The 19,565-nt window shown below is 36.1% G+C and overlaps 1 protein-coding gene across 3 annotated transcripts in view; it reads left to right on the top strand.

The window, feature by feature from the left end:
* Nucleotides 1-19,565, top strand: part of GABRA3 (gamma-aminobutyric acid type A receptor subunit alpha3) — a 240,400-nt gene that overhangs the window by 90,278 nt on the left and 130,557 nt on the right. For all 3 annotated transcript variants that reach the window (XM_021674574.2, XM_064371487.1, XM_064371486.1), the window contains exon 3: nt 15,557-15,678. In XM_021674574.2, the coding sequence (XP_021530249.1) occupies nt 15,557-15,678 (122 nt within the window). The remainder of the gene's footprint in view (nt 1-15,556; nt 15,679-19,565) is intronic.

Genomic DNA, 19,565 nt, shown 5'->3' with positions numbered 1-19,565 from the left:
ACCCACCTTGCTAGCCTTATTTCTTAGTCTTTCTGCCACCAAACTCTTGGTTATTCAGCAATGTTGAACTTCTTTTAGACTTTAAAATCCCTTTTTATCCAAGGAATATCATTACTAGAAGTGACCTCTTAGCCCTGCAATATTTCAATATTACACAAGATATTTTGTGCTTTGATAGTGACTATTTTTTTTGGTTTTACATTTGGCTATTGTCCCATATTCTTGAATCATGCATCTTGAGTAGGAAGTATTCCTAATTATTTTTGCAGGGTTGATTATCTTATTGTTGATTATCTGAGTCTTTCTGTCTTATATCAGCATTTTTTACAATAATCTCTGGGGCTGGGGCTGCAGAACTGGGCTTGTATGTCCTTAGAATCTTGGTATATAAGACTCTTTTTGTTCTTTCTTCCAATCTGGAAAATAAAACCAGTTCTGTTTTGTTAACTTCTCATGTATTTCATTTCATTGGGCCATGATAGATTCTAAATAAGATGAAGGTTCTAAATAAATGAACCTTACCAATTCAAGTGTTAAAGCCTTTTACATTTCAACTCTGATAATACAGATTTCTAAAAATGTATTGTATATTTTCTTATAATCCTAAACAAGGATTTTTTGAATATGATAGTCCTGTTTCTTTGTGACTTTTGGTCATCATAAAGAAAATTCACTGTTGGGTGCAGTAGTGCATGCCTATAGTCCCAGCTACTTGTGGCTGATACAGAAGCATCTCTTGAGCCCAGTAGTTCAAGGCCAGCCTGGACCACACAGACTCTATCTTTGAAACAAACAAACAAACAAACAAACATCTCCTAAGCACATGTTCATTATATTCATTCTAATCTTTTTTTTTTTTCCTTTTTGGTTCTATCTTCAGTGTTAGTTCTTACATCTCAACTCCTGTTTACAATGGTTTGTTTGCATACTGTTGGTGTTTAGAAAACCAGATAGCCTAGGGTTTTAGTAATTATGTCAAAGAAGAAGTCAAGAAATCCTACCTGAAAAAGCAGAGTGAGGTGCTTGGTTTTAATAAAGAGGTAATAAAATCACTGCATGTTTTCTTTCTTTTCTCTTTTCTTTTCTTTCTTTTCTTTCCTTTCCCTCTCTCCCTTCCTCCCTTCCTCCCTTTCTCCCTCCCTCCCTTCCTACCTCCCTCCCTTCCTCCTTTTCTTTCTTTCTTCTTTCTTTCTTTCCTCTTTTTCTTTTTCTTCACAGGGTCTTACTCTGATATGCAGGCTAAAATTCAGTGGTGTGATCATAGCTCATTGTAACATCAAACTCCTAGGCTCACATGATCATGTGATCCCTCCTGCCTGAGCCTCCTGAGTAGCTGGGATTACAGGTATAAGCCACCACACATGGCTAATTTTTAAAAGTATTTTGTACAGATAGGGTTTCACTGTCTTATCCAGGCTGATCTCAAACTCCTGTCCTCAAAAGATCTTCCCACATTGGCCTCCCAAAGTATTGGGTTTGTAGGTGTAGGCCACCACACCAGGTCTATATTTCTTGAATTGGAAACATTTTGTTGATTTACTTTCTTCCAAGACCAGTGCAATTAATACTTTTGAGGGATGAGACTACTAAAAGCATGGCTCCAAATATTAGGGTTGTTTTCTCCTAAATGTCTTTTGGGTAAATAATGAAATTAAGGCAGAAATAAAGAAATTTATTGAAAGTCATGAGAACAAAGATACAACATAGCAGAATCTCTGGGATATGGCTAAAGAGTGTTAAGAGGAAAGTTTATAGCACTAAATGCCCACATCAAAAAGTTATAAGGATCTCAAATTAACAACCTAATGTCACACCTAGAGGAACTAGAGAACCAAGAGGAAATCAACCCCAAAGCTAGTAAAAGACAAGACATAACAAAAATCAGAGCTGAAGTAAAGGAAATTGAGATGCAGAAAAAAATACAAAAGATCAAGTCCAGGAGTGTGTTCTTTGAAAGAATGAATAAGATAGATAGACCACTAGTTAGTCTAATAAAGAAAAAAAGAGAAGATCCAAATAAACACAATCAGAAATAGCAAAGAGGATGTTACTACTGGCCCCACAGAAATACAGAAAACCTTCAGAGACTATGAACATCTCTATGCATGCAAGCTAGAAAATGTAGAAGAAATGGATAAATTCCTGGAAACATGCAACTTCCTAAGATTGAACCAGGAAGAAATTGAATCCCTGAACAGACCGATAACAAGTTCCAAAATTGAATCAGTAATAAAAAGCCTACCAATTAGAAAAGGCCCAGGAACAAATGAATTCACGGCCAAATCCTAACAGATGTATAAAGAACCGGTACCATTCCTACTGAAAGTATTCCAAATAATTGAAGAGAAGGGACTCCTCCCTAACTCATTCTATGAGACCAGCATCATCCTGATACCAAAACCTGGCAGAGACACAACAACAAAAAAACCTTTGGCCAATATCCTTGAGGAACTTACATGCAGAAATCCTCAATAAAATTTAGCAAACCAAATCTAGTAGCATATCAGAAAATGAATCCACCATGATCAAGTAGGCTTTATCCCTGGGATGCATGGTTGGTTCAACATATGCAAATTAATAAATGTGATTCGCCATATCAGTAAAACTAAAAACAAAAACGCACATAATTATCTCAGTAGATGCATAAAAGACTTTTGATAAAAATAAACATTATTTCATTAAAAAACTCTCTACAACCAACTAGGCATTGAAGGAACATACTTCAAAATAATAAGGTCTGTCTATAAAAAACCCACAGCTAACACCGTATTGAATGGACAAAAGCTTGAAACATTCCTCTTGAAAGGCAGAACAAGACATGGATGCTCTCTCTCACTACTCCTATTCTTCATGGTACTGAAGTCCTAGCCAGAGCAATCAAGCAAGAGAAAGATATAAAAGACATCCCAATCAGAAGATAGTCTAACTATCTCTGTTTGCAGACAATATGATTCTATACTCAGAAAATCCCATAGTTTCTGCCCAAAACCTCCTTGATCTGATTTTAAAGCTTCAGCAAAGTTTCAGGATACAAAATTAATGTTCAAAAATCAGTAGCATCATACACCAGCAACATCCAAGCTGAAAGCCAAATCAAAAACACAATCCCATTCACAATAGCCATAAAAGAATGAAATACCTATGAATACAGGTAACCAGGGTGGTGAAAGAGCTCTACAATAAGAATTACAACACATTGCTCAAAGAAATCAGAGATGACACAAACAAATGGAAGAAGTTCCATGCTGATGGATAGGAAGAATCAATATTGTTAAAATGGCCATACTTCCAAAAGCAATTTACAGATTCAATGCTATTCCTATCAAACTACCAATGATATTCTTTGCAGAACTAGAAAAAAATTTTTAAAATCTCTATGGAACCCTAAAAGAGCCCAAATAGCCAAGGTAATCCTAAGCAAAATGAACATAGCTGGAAACATCATGCTACTCAACTTCAAACCATACTACAGGGCTACAGTAACCAAAACAGCATGGTACTGGTACAAAAAATAGACATATAGACAAATGGAATAGAATAGAGAGCCCAGAAATAATGCCACAGACCTAAAAACATCTGATCTTTCACAAAGTTGACAAAAACAAGTAATGGGGAAAGAAATCCCTATTTAATAAATGATGCTGGGAAGGTAGATTAAAGACTTACATGTCAAACCTAAAACTACAAAAACCCTGGAAGATAATCTAAAAAATACCATTCTAGACATAGGACCTGGCAAAGATTTCATGATGAAGACACGAAAAGCAATTGCAACAAAACCAAAAATTGACAAATGAGACCTAATAAAATGAAAGAGCTTCTGACAGCAAAATAAACTATCAAGGGAGTAAAGAGACAATCTATGGAATGGAAGAAAGTATTTGTAAGCTATGCATCCAACACAGGTCTAATATCCAGCATCCGTAAGGAACTTAAACAAATTCACAAGCAAAAAACAACCCAATTAAAAATAGGCAATGGACATGAACAGACACTGCTCAAAAGAAGACATTTATATAGCCAACAAGCATATGAAAAAACATAGAACACCACTGATCATTAGAGAAATGCAAAACAAAACCACAATGAGATACTGTATCATATCAGTCTGGTTGGCTATTCTTAAAAAGTCAAATTATAACAACTGCTGGTGAGGTTGCAGAGAACAGAATAGAGAGCTCAGAAATAATGTTGCAAACCTATAACTATATCATATACTGCTGGCGGAAATGTAAATTAGTTCAGCCATTGTGGAAAGTAGTTGGTGATTTCTCAAAAAACTTAAAACAGAATTACCATTTGACCCAGGAATCCCATTTTTGGATATATATCTAAAGGAATATAACTCATTCTATCATAAAGACACATGCATGCATATGTTCATCGCAGTGCTCTTCATGATAGCAAAGACATGGAATCAACCTAAATGCCCATTCAAGTGGATTGGATTAAAAAAACGTGGAACATATCCACCATGGAATACTATGCAGTCATAAAAAAGAACGAGTTCATGTCATTTGCTGCAACATGGATGCAGCTGGAGGCTGTTATCCTGAGCAAACTAACACAGGAACAATAAACCAAATACTACTTGTTCTCACTTATATGTGGGAGCTGAACATTGAGTACTCATGGACACAAAGAAGGGAACAATATATACCACAGCCTACTTAAGGGCAAAGTGTGGAAGGAAGGAGGGTGAGTATAGGAAAGCTACCTGTTGGGTACTATTACCTGGGTGACAAAATATCTGTTCACCAAACCCCCGTGACATACAATTTACCTACATAACAAACCTGCACATGTACCTCTGAACCTAAAATAAAGCTAAAAAGAAAAAATATATAAGACAAGTGAAGTTAGACTTGATTAATCATAAAAATCACAAATATCAGGGCTGTCAATCTATTTGTATTTGCCATAAATAAAGGATCCAATATAATTTTAAAATACAGAGTTTTTGCTAATAGTTGTGGTACTTAAGAACTGCTGCTTCTTTTTGATTGTTTGTTTCCATATTTTCTTAATTATGTTTTTGTGTATTGAAAAAAATCCATTACTGCATTATTTTATCCAATTTTAGTGATTTATTCAATTAAATCCCCTACATTGGCCTCTCCAGCCATTTTAACAATCAACAGTGGTTTATTGACCAGTACTTTGTATAACTCATGTGCTAGATGTAATGGTTCTCAACATTCAGTATTTCCAAGCAATAAAGCAGGCTCCACATTTGAAGATTTTTATTTGGTAGCTCTGGGAATTGTGCCTAAAATGCCCCAGATGATTCTGATGTAAGGAATCTTTAGGGACACAGTTCTTGTTCTTAAGGAACTAACAATATAGTTAGGGATATGGGATTCTGGAACTTTAGAATAGCACCCATGAAAAAACCTGTAGAGAGCATATAATCTGATTTTTTTATTTGTACAAGAAGAAACTGAGGCTCAAAAAGGAAAATCAACTTTCCTAATATCTTACAGAGAGTTAATAATGGACCCAGGTCTACAACACCAGTTTCTTGTTCCCAGTCCTGCATTTTTGAATAAAAAGCTACAGAGAGTAATTTCAACTTCATATAATAAATGAATTTCTGGCTGGGTGCAGTGGCTCATGCCTGTAATCCCAGCACTTTGGGAGACTGAGGTGGGTGGATCACGAGGTCAAGAGATCGAGACCATCCTGGTCAACACGGTGAAACCCCGTCTCTACTAAAAATATAAAAAATTAGCTGAGCATGGTGGAGCGTGCCTGTAATCCCAGCTACTCAGGAGGCTGAGGCAGGAGAATTGACTGAACCCAGGAGGCAAAGGTTGAGGTGACCCGAGATCGCACCATTGCACTCCAGCCTGGGTAACAAGAGCGAAACTCCGTCTCAAAAAAATAAATAAATAAATAAATAAATAAATAAATTTCTTATACTCCTGCTTCATGGTTAAGTATTTTGATGAAGAGAAACTGGAATTATGTTATGTGAGTAATGTCAACTTGAACCATTTGAAACTGACATTTTTCTGGGTCAGAATGATTGAATATCAGCAATTTTCATAATGAGTCAACAAGTAAGTATCTAAGCAGCAAATGCCAGATCTGACTGCAAAGTGTTGAATTTGTCAGGATCCCAGAGAATACAGATGGGACATTTTAATTATTTGAGAAGGATATATTTGCAGAAACTAATCATAAAGTTACAATCTAAGTGGAGAGGAACCACAAGGAATAGAGTAAGAACCTAAGGTGAACAGCACACATGTCATGTAAATCAAGCTTTCTTAAGAGGTGCAGAGATTTTTGGTGGAGAAAACAGCCAGGCTGAAAATATTTCATAGAGAGAGAGCCAGGGAATTACATGCTCAGAATTTTCATCTTCCTCTGATCTTCAGTCAAGGTAGCCATACTCAAGTTGAAGCAAGAGGCCAATGGAGCCTCTAATGTAGTGCACAAATATTAGCCTTCTAGAAAGGAGAACAGGGTGGAGAACAGTGAAAAGGCAAACAAAATATTCTGCACACAAAGCTGTGTATTTCTATGCTACTGATAGAGTAGGGACCATGATTTAGTAGGAATATGACACTATATTAACTCATTTTCTGTATCAACATTATATGGTGGTTGCCATGGTGACAGCTGATGCTGTGAACTGAAAACAAGACAACTGGGGAGTTGCTTGTTTCCTTGTCACATCTACAGCCTGACTTGGTTCTGCTATCTAAATGTGTCAGTACTTGTAAGCATCTGTATTTATCTTGAAAACAATTTTCTCAGTTCTCTTAATCTCAGAATAAACTGGTACCTGTGGCTGCACATGTACTTACTTTTACTTGGAGTATAAGTATGAAGAGTCCAATCCCTTCCATTGACATGTAATTTCTATTAAAGAATCAATGCATCAATACTCTTAGCATTTGATCATTAAATCTTAAATTTTCAAAACCAGACTTGGGACCTGAGACGCTGTCAGTTCCTAGGCTCCTATACTGGGAAAGAATCCCTCCTGCATTATGGTTGATGATTCACCTACCAGTTTGAATCTATGCAGTGATAAGCTGCAATAGTACCACAGGACGTAGCTCCAGGGGTTAGAAAGTGCTTCCTATATTGAGCTGAAGCCCACCTTCTTCATACATCTCCTAGTTATATGGCCCTGTAACATTTGCAACATTTGCTTCTTTTTCCACATAGCAGCTTTGAGATATACTCCATGCTTTTTTGTCTGGAGGGTAACTCTCATTCCTTTCAACTATTGTCTTGGCATAATATGGCTTTCCAGACATTGCTTCAAACTGGACACTCTCTCTTGTTATCTAATTAATTTTTTTTTGAAATTCGATGTCTTAGTCTTACCTATAGTTTTCATATTCCATTATATTAGTTTAAACTTTATGTTCATAGTGTTCTATGTACTAAACTCTATTCTAAGTGATTAATATATGTTGATTCATATAATCCTTATTACAGACCTGATAACTAAGTGATGCTATTATTCATTTACAGATAAAACATGGGGACAGAGAGTGGTCAGGTAACTTGCCAAAGCTCACACAGCTAGAAAATAGAAGAGTTAGGATTGAAACCCAGGAAACTTGGCTCCAGAGTCCATGCTGTTAATCATTATGATGTATTGCTTTTCTTGAGTTTGGTTACTTTTCAGTAAGAATGAGGCACATGTCAATTTATTTTACATACACAAACATTTACTTACATATAGTAATCTCTCAGCCTCTGAATTCTTAATATCTGAGTCACATAGCTGGGTGGACCATGTTAAGGTGAGACAAGTGCTGTTTTCCTATAGGACCTGGAGAAATAAGAAATATAATTTTATCATACCATTTTTCCTTTTGAGGTGGAAGTGCAGAATTTTTAAACAGAACAGGGATGGACATGTGAGGCCACTATCAACGATACTTTGTAGGTGATGCTGTGGCTTCCTGTTGCATTATGTCAGGAGGCAGGTTGTCTCAGTATGGCTGATACTGAATTTTAGTACTTGCTTAAAGTGATGGCTGTCAGGATTCTCTATTGTAAGGATATCAACCACAAGAATTAATTGAAAGTCTTTGAGCTGGTGGCCAGCTCATTGCTTTGATCATGGCTGTGGGTGTGGGGATAAAGAGCAAATAATAGTAGGGGAGATAATATTTCTAGTACTTTAGTTTTACCTTCTTTTGTGTAAAAAATTCTCTCTCCACATGAACAGTGTTATAAATGGCTCTCAGGTTGGCCTATGAATACCTGCTTAACAAGAAGCATTGCCAAAATAGTTCTCATGCATTGGCATTATGGTTACAATCATTCACACTAATTATGAGAAACAGACTTGCTTACTCTTGCCTAGAAAACTAGCTACCCTTTATGGCGTTGTTTCAAAGGAAGAATGTACCCTTCTTTGCAAACTTTGGTTCATGACACATTTTAAGTTGTGATATGTCTGCTTATGGTCACATGGAGTCATATCTTTAAGGTCTATCTTATTGTATCATTCACAACATATACTAGTTAAATCTTTGTGTGTGTGTGTGTGTATGTGTGTGTGTGTGTGAAACAGTAGCTTTTAGTTACTAAGAAGGCATGAAGGACTTGGTCTTTATTTTACCAAGTGGGTGGGTATGTCTCAAGTCAGTACCGCTGTAATTTTATTACCGGTGAAGCTATTTCAGAAAAGAACAGCTGTCTTTTTCAGATGGATTTGGCATATTGTAACCAAAATCAGGTTAGTTCTTTTTTTTTTTTTCTTCAAGCAGCTTCTGTAAAGAGAAAGTGTGCTATTGAATTCTAGGTATTTCTCATTTCCTCCCTAGTATATAACTGGCATCCCTAGTGTTGAATCTTTAGTTGAACATTTCCAGTTATAGGACAGACTACAATTGAAAAATGAAAACATGAGGAATATTGGGAATTTGTGAGTAATCTGATTTACTTGTGATTTCTGGTCAGAAAGAGATGTAGTAGAATTTGCAACTGTAAAAGTATTTAGGGAACAGACTGCAGAAGACCAGGAATGTCAGGCTTAGGCATTGGGATTTTGTTTGGTTAGCTGTGAAGAGTTATGAAAGGTTGTGAGTGATGCAGAGACATAATCTGCTCAGTAATTCGGAATTATTATTATTTTAAAAAATCTGCTCTCTCCCAGGAAATATGTGGTATAGGAAAAATGCCATCCTTTTAATGAAGTAAATATCTTTTCTCTTTGGGATGTTGTATGAACTGCATCAGCAACTCCACGTCTGTGCGTCTCCTGCTTTCCCTTAACATAAACATACCAGGATCCTCAATGAAGGATGTTGGCAGTGACAACATTAGTTTGATGACTTCATTGAGGATCCTTTTGATGGTCAGTGAGCTTGACTTTCTCCTATACCCTAAAAGATAATGTATTTTAAAGGTTTTTCATTGCATTTTCAGAAGTCTGGGGGGAAGTTAATGAGCAACCCTCATTTACAAAACAATTTTGTATTTATTATCTTATTTACTAACATATATATTTCAAAGTTTTATAATGTAGGTTATTGTTATCCCCATTTTACATATGTGGAAGTACAGGCATACCTCATTTGATTGTGCTTCACTGTATTGTGCTTTGTAGATAGCACGTTTTTTACAAATTGAAGGTTTGTGGAAACCCTGTGTTGAGTGAGTCTATTGGTGCCATTTTTCCAACAGCATGTGCTCACTTTATGTCTCTGTGCTGCATTTTGGTCATTCTTGCAAATTTTCAAAGTTTTTATTATTATATCTGTTACGGTGGTCTGTGATTGGTGATCTTTGATGTTACTATTGTAATTGTTTTGGGGCACCATGAAACCCACTCATGTAAGACAGTGGACTTAATTGGCAAATACTGTGTTTGTTCTGACTGTTCCACTGAAGTGGCATTCCCCTATCTCTCTCCCTCTCCTTAGGCCTTTCTTCTCCCTGATATACAAAAATACTGAAAATAGGCCAATTAGTAGCCCTACATAGCTTCTAAGTGTTCAAGTGAAAGGAAAAGTTACATGGCTCTTACTTTAAATCAAAAGCTAGAAATGATCAAGTTTAGTAAGGAACGCATGACAAAAGCTGAGATACTCTAAAAGCTAGGCCTCTTGTGGCGAGCAGTTAGCCAAGTTGTGAATGTGAATGAAAGGCTTTTGAAGGAAACTAAAAGTGCTACTCCAGTGAGCACATGAATGATAAGAAACTGAAACAGCCTTATTGCGAATATGGAGAAAGTTTTAGTGGTTAGAAGATCAAGCCAGCCGTAACATTCCATTCAAGCAAAGCCTAATTCAAATCAACGCTGTTACTCTCTTCAATTCTATGAGGACTGGGAGAGACAAAGAAGCTGCAGAAAAAGATCTGAAGCTAGTGGAGGTTGGATCATAGCGTTTAAGGAAAGAAGCCATCTCCATAACATAAAAGTGCAAAATGAAACAGCGAGTGCTGATGGAGGAGCTGCAGCAAGTTCTACAGAAGATTTAGCTAAGATAATTGATAAAGGTGGCTACACTAACAACAGCTTTTGGTAGATGAAATATCCTTCTATTGGAAGAAGATATCTTTCAGAACTTTCATAGCTGCAGAGGAGAAGTAAATGTCTGACTTTGAAGCTTCAAATCATGGCTGGCTCTTTTGTTAGGGCAAATGCAGCTGGTGACTTTAAGCTGAAGCCAATTGTTCATTTACCATTCTGAAAATCCGAGGACCTTTAAGAATTATGCTAAATCCACTCTGTCTATGCTCTGTAAATGAAATAACAAAGCCTGAATGACAGGAAATCTGTTTATAGCATGGTTTACTGAATATTTTAAGCACACTGTTGCAGTCTACTTCCAAGGAAAAAAGACTCCTTTAAAAATATTATTGTTCAATGACAATGCACATGGTCACCCAAGAGCTTTGATGGAGCTGTGCAAAACGAGTTTTGTTTTCATGCTTACAAATACAATATCCATTCTTCAGCCCATGGATCAAGAAGAAATTCTGACTTTAAAGTTTTATTATTTAAGAAATACATATCTTAAGGTTATAGCTGCCGTAGATAGTGATTCCTATGATGGATCTGAAAAAAGTCAATTGAAAACTTTCTGGAAATGATTCACCTTTTTGGATGCCACTAAGAACATTTGTGATTCAGGGGAAAAGGTCAAAATGTAAACATTAACAGGAGTGTAGAAGAAGTTGGTTTCAATCCTCGTGGTTGACTTTGAGGGGTTCGAGACTCCAGTGGAGGAAGTAACCGCAGATGTGGTGGAAATAGCCAGAAAACTGTAATTAGAAGTGGAGCCCAAAGTTGTGACCGAATTGCTGCAATCTCATGAAAAAACTGGAAGGGATGAGTTGCTTCTTACAGATGAGCAATGAGTGGTTTTTTTGAGATGGAATCTACTCCTAGTGAAGATGCTGTGAAATTGTTGAGATAACAACAAAGGATTTGGAATATTATATGAACTTAGTTGATAAAGCAGTGTAAGGATTTAAGAGGATGGGCTCCAATTTTGAAAGAAGTTCTACTTTGTATAAAATGCTACCAAACAGCATCATATGCTGCAGAAAAATCTTTTTTGAAAGAAGAGTCAATTGATGAGGCAAACTTCATTTGTCTTATTTTAAGAAACTGCTACAGCTGCCCCAACCTTTAGCAACCACCACCCTGATTGGTCAGCAGCCATCTGCATTGAGGAAAAACCTTCTACCAGCAAGAAGATTATGACTTGTTGAAGCCTCAGATGATAGCATTTTTTTTTTTAGCAATAAAGTGTTTTTAATTAATGTATATAAATTTTTTTAGCCATAATTCTATTGAACACTTAATAGAGTGCTGCATAGTATAAACGTAACTTTTAATATGCACTGGGAAACCAAAATATTTGTAACTCACTTTATTGTGATATTTGCTTTATTGCAGTGGCTTGGAACCAAACTCACAATATTCCTGAGGTATGCCTGTGGATCTCACCTTCAGTTAGTGGCAGAGACAGAACTAAATTCTAGTCATTTGATTCTAGTCCTGTGAATTTACCACAAATCCATCTTTAGGGCTAGGAAAATGACTAAACTTGCATAACCTTCAGTTAGTGTATTAGTAACATAATTTTCATTTTTAAATGATGGATTATTATTATCATATTTTATCTAACCAGTAGTGACAGATATGAGGTGCAATCGTCATGTTTTAGCACCCTTCACATTAACTTGATAAGCATATGTCATTGATTAATTCATTTCTCTCTTTGGTGTTGGTATCTTAGGTGTCTCAGGTGTAAAATGAAGGGAGAGAATTATATAATCTCTAAGGTTCTCCATAATTCTGACATGCCACGATTTCTTCTTTCTTCCCCAAACTACCTTTGCGTTAGTGCAAACTATAGGATCACATTGCTGTTTAGTTAGTGAAGAAGAAAGAGTTATATTTAGGTTCCAGATTAGATCAGCTTCCCCACACAATAATTTAGTGCACATTAGGAGAAAAAAAAATCAGTAATAAAGAATAAAACCAAAGAGCAATATATTGAAAGTAATTTTGGGGTGATATTTAGCATTGATTTTTATTTTTTTGAGACAGGGTCTTGCTGTGTTGCCCAGGCTGGTGTGCAGTAGAGTGATTTCAGCTCACTGCAACCTCTCCCTTCCAGGCTCAGGTAATCTTCCAACCTCAGCCTCCCAAGTAACTGGGACTACAGGCATGCCACCATGTCTGAGCTCTTTATCTATTCTGGTTATTAATCCTTTCTCAGATGGATAGTTTGCAAATATTTTCTCCCATTCTGTGCTTTGTCCTTTCACTTTATTGATTGCTTCCTTTGCTGGGAAGATGCTTTGTAATTTGATGTGATCTCATTTATCCATTTTTGCTTTGGTGACCTGTGCTTGTAGGGTATTGCTCAAGAAATTTTTGCCCAGACTCATGTCCTGGAGATGTTCCCCAAAGTTTTCTTGTAGTAGTCTCATAGTTTGAGGTCTTAGATTTAGTCTTTTAATCCATTTTGATGTGATTTTTGTATATGGCAAAAGATAGGGATCTAGTTTCATTCTTCTACATATGGATATCTAGTTTTCCCAGCAGCATTTATTGAAGAAACTGTCTTTTTTTTCCAGTGTATATTCTTGATATTCAGGAATTTTGGATCAATATTTTAGCTGTCTCATCAACTCTCAGGGTGATTAAAATTATGTTCAAAGCTTTAGTATTCTTATCTACAAATCCATCTGGAATAGGTAATCTTGGAAGCCCTATAGAGTTTCCCTATGATTCTGTGAGGATTCTCCTTTCTGTCCCCTTCTAGTAATTCAAGAAATGTTTTATCATTCAGTTTATGAATCTACTTCCAAGAAACTGAATTAGGCTACCCAGGGTCAAGATCTTCTGCCATGATAGTTAAGAGATAATGAGAAAGGGGTTTGTACAAAATCAGTTGAGCTACCACAGCTCTTCCCCCTGCAGCCCATGTCAGATGGATCTAGATCATTGGTGGACTGAGCCAAAGTTGGATTGTAACCTGACAGTGTACCTGTATTTATCTCCTCAGCATACTGATATCAGTTTGTTAGCTCTGCACTACAGTTCCCTTCTTTCTTCTCCCTTCCTAATGGGGCACCTGTATTATTTCTTGTGACCTGTCCACTAAACCAGCCAGTCATGTCTACTTTTGTCTAGGTTCCAGTTCCTCTCTGGCCAGTTTCCTTATGGCTTTTGTCTGATGTGGGTGACAATTGCTTGTTGTTAATATTTATACTTGGATACTGCATTCGAGTGCATAAACCACTAGTGTAAAAAACAGAAAACACACTTTGAATACTTATAGATGTGAAGCAGTAAGCCTGGTAATTTTATTATATTGTATTTTTAAATTTTAATACAACGTATCTGTGAAGTTTTTAAAGGTCCTAAAGCTATTACCAGAGGTGCTATATACCTTGCCTAAGGTCACACAACTCATAAACTCGAATGCATGTTTCCAGAGTCTTTAAGCCTACTTATTTTTTTCCCATGTGTATCTATTTTATAATTTGATTATCTCAACATCCCCAAGTAGGGGAAGGTTACTTGCTTTGTTTTCCTTTTTTTGCTTTCTGCTCCATCACAACACCTGCAACCGTAATAGACACATACTTAATAAAAATGCATTGGATGATTAAGTGAATTAAATTACATTTATAAATTAAATTCAAACTTGGTTATCATCTACAGTATGGCAGTTTAGAGTGAGAACTATTCAAATCAGATGTTTATACTATTCTGTAGCTTTTTCTCAGGATCTTTTCAGAACAGGAGCCTTGTTCTCTGCTAGGGATAAATATTAGGGGGAAGATATGTTGATGTTTATACTATTCTGTAGCTTTTTCTGAGGGTCTTTTCAGAACAGAAACCTTGTTCACTGCTTGAGATGAATATTAGTGGGAAGAAATACTTACTGTCTCTTAAGACTCCTTCTTAACTAGAACCTAACTTTTATAGCCCTGATCAATTAGATGCTAGGAATAGTTATTATTATATATTTATTAATGTCAACTTCCTGTGTTCAAGTTAAGAATGAGGAAAATTGAGACTCAAACACATACAAGTGCTGTAAGTTGCTTAGTGGTATGCCCAATCACAAATACAGCTGGTACTAGGACCCAGGATTTCTAGCTCCTGGTTCATTACTTGATTCCACCCCATGCTTCTTGACCCTTGGCAACAACCATATCTTTCACCATATCCTTATTTCCTCTGAACTACCCAGGGCCTTTGTTTCTAGTCCTCTCAAATGACATCAAGCTCTTCCTCAAAAAGTCAAAAAGTATCAGTCACAGTGTCTGAGCCTGATTAGGTGGTTAATAAAGTGCATAGTCTTCAGAAAGGCTTACAGAAGTCATCCAAACTGGAGAATCAGGAGGTACCTAAAGGACACTGGAAAATTAGAAAAGTTGGATTATGGCCTTATGTCTGCCTCTCAGTAGCAATATGACTGGTAAAATTTGGTTTCCTCTCTGAGCTTGTTTCCCTACATATAAAATGAAAGCTATTAAGGCATCTCGTAATAGTCTTAAAGTCTGGTAGCTTTCGCCTTTGATGGACTACTACTGCTTGGTTTCCCTATCTCCATAATATGAGAATAGAGGCAGACCATATACAATTCAAGGATCTGTCTGACCCTGTTTTTCTGTGAACTTAAATTTCTCTGGGACAGAGGTGAGGTAAGTTCTCAGTAACATTTCCCTTCTTTATGTTGAGGCCTGTTTAGTCATGCAACACAATTTGATAAACCAACCGTATGCCAGGAAATGTTCTCAGTGACATTCTGTCCAGAATTTCTGCTTGTGTCTCTTTACTGCTGGGATGGGTCTGGGATATATGCCTGGCAAAGCTCATAACAATGCTAGAGTAAGAGTTCAAGTATTAACCATACTGTCTGCCTCTTACACAGGCAATCATTGTGACAAATAGGTAGTGATTGCTATTTTAGTTAAGATATAGGTCTATGTAATTGGCCCAGTCTATTAATGGAAATCTTCTTTAATTAAAATATCTAGTCATGTATTTTTTCCTATTAAGCACTATTATTTTTCTTTTCCTTTCTTTGCATTGCCTCAGACTGTCTCCTAAGCATGCCCCAGATATTCCTGATGACAGCACTGACAACATCACTATCTTCACCAGAATCTTGGATCGTCTTCTGGATGGCTATGACAACCGGCTGCGACCTGGGCTTGGAGGTCAGTAATTATTTTAAGATCTTCTTCTCAGCCATTGTTATCTAAAAAGAGTTATAAAGTGCATTCAGCAGTCTATTGACCAACAAAATTACTATAAAGCTGAATTTCTTCCCTATGAGCACTGAAAATTAGTCATAATCCTTTATTTCAGTAGGTGATTTCTCTGGTCTGGTTTCAGAAGATTCTAGATTTTTTTCTAGGTGCATATGGAGTATTACAGTCTGTTCCATGACTCACAGTGGCTTGACTTACGATTTTTGTGTTTATGATAGGTTTATGGGACATAGACCAATGGATTTAGACTTACAACATTCCCAATTTATGATAGGCTCGTTGGGATGTAGTTTTAAAAGTTGAGAAGCATCTGTACCTCGAGGTTAGACAATGCCTATTTCTAGTAACAGAATGGATGACAGGTGTGGTCCAGGAAAAGCAAAGTGTATATCAGCCAGAAATTCTAAAAAGGAATAATCTACTCGTTATGTGAGATCTTAGTTGGCCATCAGTTTAGTATAATCAGCAATCTGATCACAATAAGGTAAATGTATTATAATATATCAAGGGCTATTATAAATTCACAAAATGTAACCTCACATAATACTATTTTCTAATTTGTAGTCCATATTCAAATTTTTCAAATTATCCCCAACATTTCCTTGATTTAGAATTCGATTGAGGATTATGCATTGCATTTATTGCTATATCTCTTTAGCCTACACTCAGCATTTCTTCATCTTTCATGACTGAATAGATCTTCCTTATTCATTTTCGAAGTAACACCACAAGAGTTAATTATGTCTTTCTCAGCACATTACTCAAGAAAGGACTTGATGTCTGTTTGCCCCATTACTGGTAATGTTAATTTAGATGCTTACCAGGTTGCTGCACTCTAAAATTACTATGTTTTTCATTTATAATTAATAAGTAGTTTGTGAAGAGATGTTCTGACACCATTTTATGCCTTTTCCAGCTTACACCCAATTGTCTTAGCAACTATAGATTTTTTTTGTGAGACTAATAACAATTATGGTGGAAAAATGGTGATTTTATAAATCTATTATTGTTCTACATTTATTAGATGACATTCTATAGTAAGAAAAAAAATCTTTCTTTCTCTTTAATTAGCTAACGTCAGTATGAAGGTATTCTTGTTTTATTTGCTGGATTATGGTCCATTAATATTATTCATTTTGATAGACTAAATTTATTTTGCTTAAAATTTTTGCTAATAATTTCCCGTATTTCCCTAGTGGGAGCCTATTCCATTTGGTGTCTGTTTCCTTTTCATATGCTCTCATTTTGTGAGTACTTTCTTATCATATGGCATGACAGTATATTCCAGACTTATTTTAGACTTTCCATGATCCAGCCTTGGAATTAGTCATTTTTTTCCAAGAATAAGTGGTACCTTTTGTGGGAAATTATATTTAGAATCGTTTCTTCCAGGATTTTCAGTAGATAGAACTGGGAAAATAGCAAATTCACACACACTTACACATATACACACACAGATATATATGCTTATATATATATGTACATACCTGTATATATTTATACATTTATATATGTATTTATATTTATACATATATACAAACATGTATTGTATATGTGTATATGTACGTGTGCATGTATGGCAATTAGTTTACACTGATGCTACTAATTTCAGTCCAACGGTTCTTTTAATTGATACATTTACCCATTTGTTTAATCCTACAATATAGAAAAATATTTTGAAATTTCTACACCCACAACACTACAATAAACACATTAAGTAAAGTTAAAGATATATTTTCAGTTTTTTAAATTGTGTTTTGTTTTTAGACTAAGGCTATGTAACACCTGCTTTTATATAAATAATGGATTGGAGTAGGGCAGTATTGAAGGAAGACAGATCAGTCACAAATTAATTGCAATGTTCTAGGATGAAAATAATGACTGTGAGAATGGAGAGAATTAGGTGACTGCTTAGATTGGGGGTTAGAAAAAGGAGAAAAAAGGGAAAACTTCTAGGTTTCTGGCTTATATAATTGGGTGGTGCTATTTTCTAAAATAGGGAACACTGGAGGGAGAATGGTGCAATTTTGTTTTGTTTCTTTTGGATTTGGAGTTGGAACAAAGAATATGGAAAGAAGAGATAGAAAATAGTTCAGCCATAGATATGTGGAGTTTCAGTACCTGTGGAAAATATGAGTATATATTTTTACTTCTGTCTAACATGAAGTAATAAGGACCAGATTTACCCTCTCATCTTAAACTAACTACAAAGAAATGAACAAATATATAGTGTTTTTCAGAAATCAAACAAAGGCAACACAGGATATTTATTCCTAAAAGGAAGAAAACAAACAAGTTCAGTTCTATGATTGCTGATGCTTAACTGCCTGGATAAAATTTTTAGGCTACAGTGCAGGGAGGTGAACCCAAATTATGTCTGGTGGACTCCTTCAGTAGAGAAAAAGTTGAGGAATTGGGGAGGCCAAGGTGATTAATTCATAAGACAGAGAAGATGGAGCTGCTTGGAGAGTAAAAAGTTGTAGAGAGAAAGAAAGAAAGAGAAGAGAGAGACAGAGAGACATTAGAGGGTGCTTCACAAGTTTTCACTTACGTATTGCTTACTTCACAACTGAGAGATGAGGAAAGGACCACTGGAAACAGTGGGTAAAACATCAGGATTTAGAATAACTTGCATTTTCACCAACCAGTTTCCACCATCCTGGCCAACATGGTGAAACCCCAGCTCTACTAAAAATACAAAAAAAAATTAGCTGGGCATGGTGGTGCGTCTCTGTATTACCAGTTACTCGAGAGGCTGAGGTAGGAGAATTGCTTGAATCTGGGAGGGGGAGGTTGCAGTGAGCCTAGATCATGCCACTGCACTCAACCTGGGCACAGAGCAAGACTCTGTCAAAAAAAAAAAAAAAGAAAGAAAGTCAACAGATGTTGTCATGGATATGGTGAAAGGGGAACGTTTATACACTGCTAGTGGGCATGTACATTAGTACAACCTCTGTGGGAAACAGTATGGAGATTCCTTAAAAAAACTAAAAGTACATCTACTGTTTCATCCAATAACCCCACTACCTGATATCTATTAAAAGGAAAAGAAGTCATTATATTAAAAAGACACATGCACACATATATTTATTGCAGCCCAATTCACAATTGCAAAGATATGGAACCAACCTAAGTGCCCATCGATTAATGAGTGGAAAAAGAAAATGTGATATATACACACTGTGGAATACTACTTGGCTATAAAAACGAGTGGAATAATGTCCTTGTGGTAACTTGGGTGGATGGTGCTGGAGGCCATTATTCTAGGTGAAATAACTAAGGAATGGAAAACCAAATACTATATGTTCTCACTTATAAGTAGGAGCTAAGCTCTGATCACACAAAGGCAGACAGAGTGGACTTTGGAGACTCAGAAGTGGGAGGTTGAGTGGGAGGTATGGGATAAAAAACTACATATTGAGTACAATGTACACTACTCAGTTGATAGGTGCACTAAAATCTCAGAATTCACCACTGTGTAATTCATCCATGTAACCAAAAACACTTGTACCCCAAAAGGTATTGAAATAAAAAAATTAGACAATTCTAACTTTGATTAAAATTGCAATCTCCCCAAACCAAGAACCCCAACAAACGCCAAAGACAAGAAGCATGAAGAAAATTACACCAAGAGAAAGGAGAAAATTGCTTAGAACCAATTATAAAAAAAAAAAATCTGAGAAGCAAATAGAGTAAAAGAAGACATTATATAGAGATGAAAAACTTTAGGATACTAGACTTTTTGTTAGAAGGTAGTGGAGCAATAGCTTTAAAGTAATGAAAGAAAAATAAAAGCCAGCCCAGGATTCTATAATCAGATAAAATAAATTACC

This window comes from Aotus nancymaae, unplaced genomic scaffold (genome assembly GCF_030222135.1).
Source record: "Aotus nancymaae isolate 86718 unplaced genomic scaffold, 86718_ANA_hifiasm-v0.15.2.pri h1tg000138l, whole genome shotgun sequence".
Lineage (NCBI taxonomy): Eukaryota > Metazoa > Chordata > Mammalia > Primates > Aotidae > Aotus > Aotus nancymaae.
The sequence above is the reverse complement of the archived record's forward strand: the minus strand, read 5'-3'. Positions and strand labels throughout refer to the sequence as shown.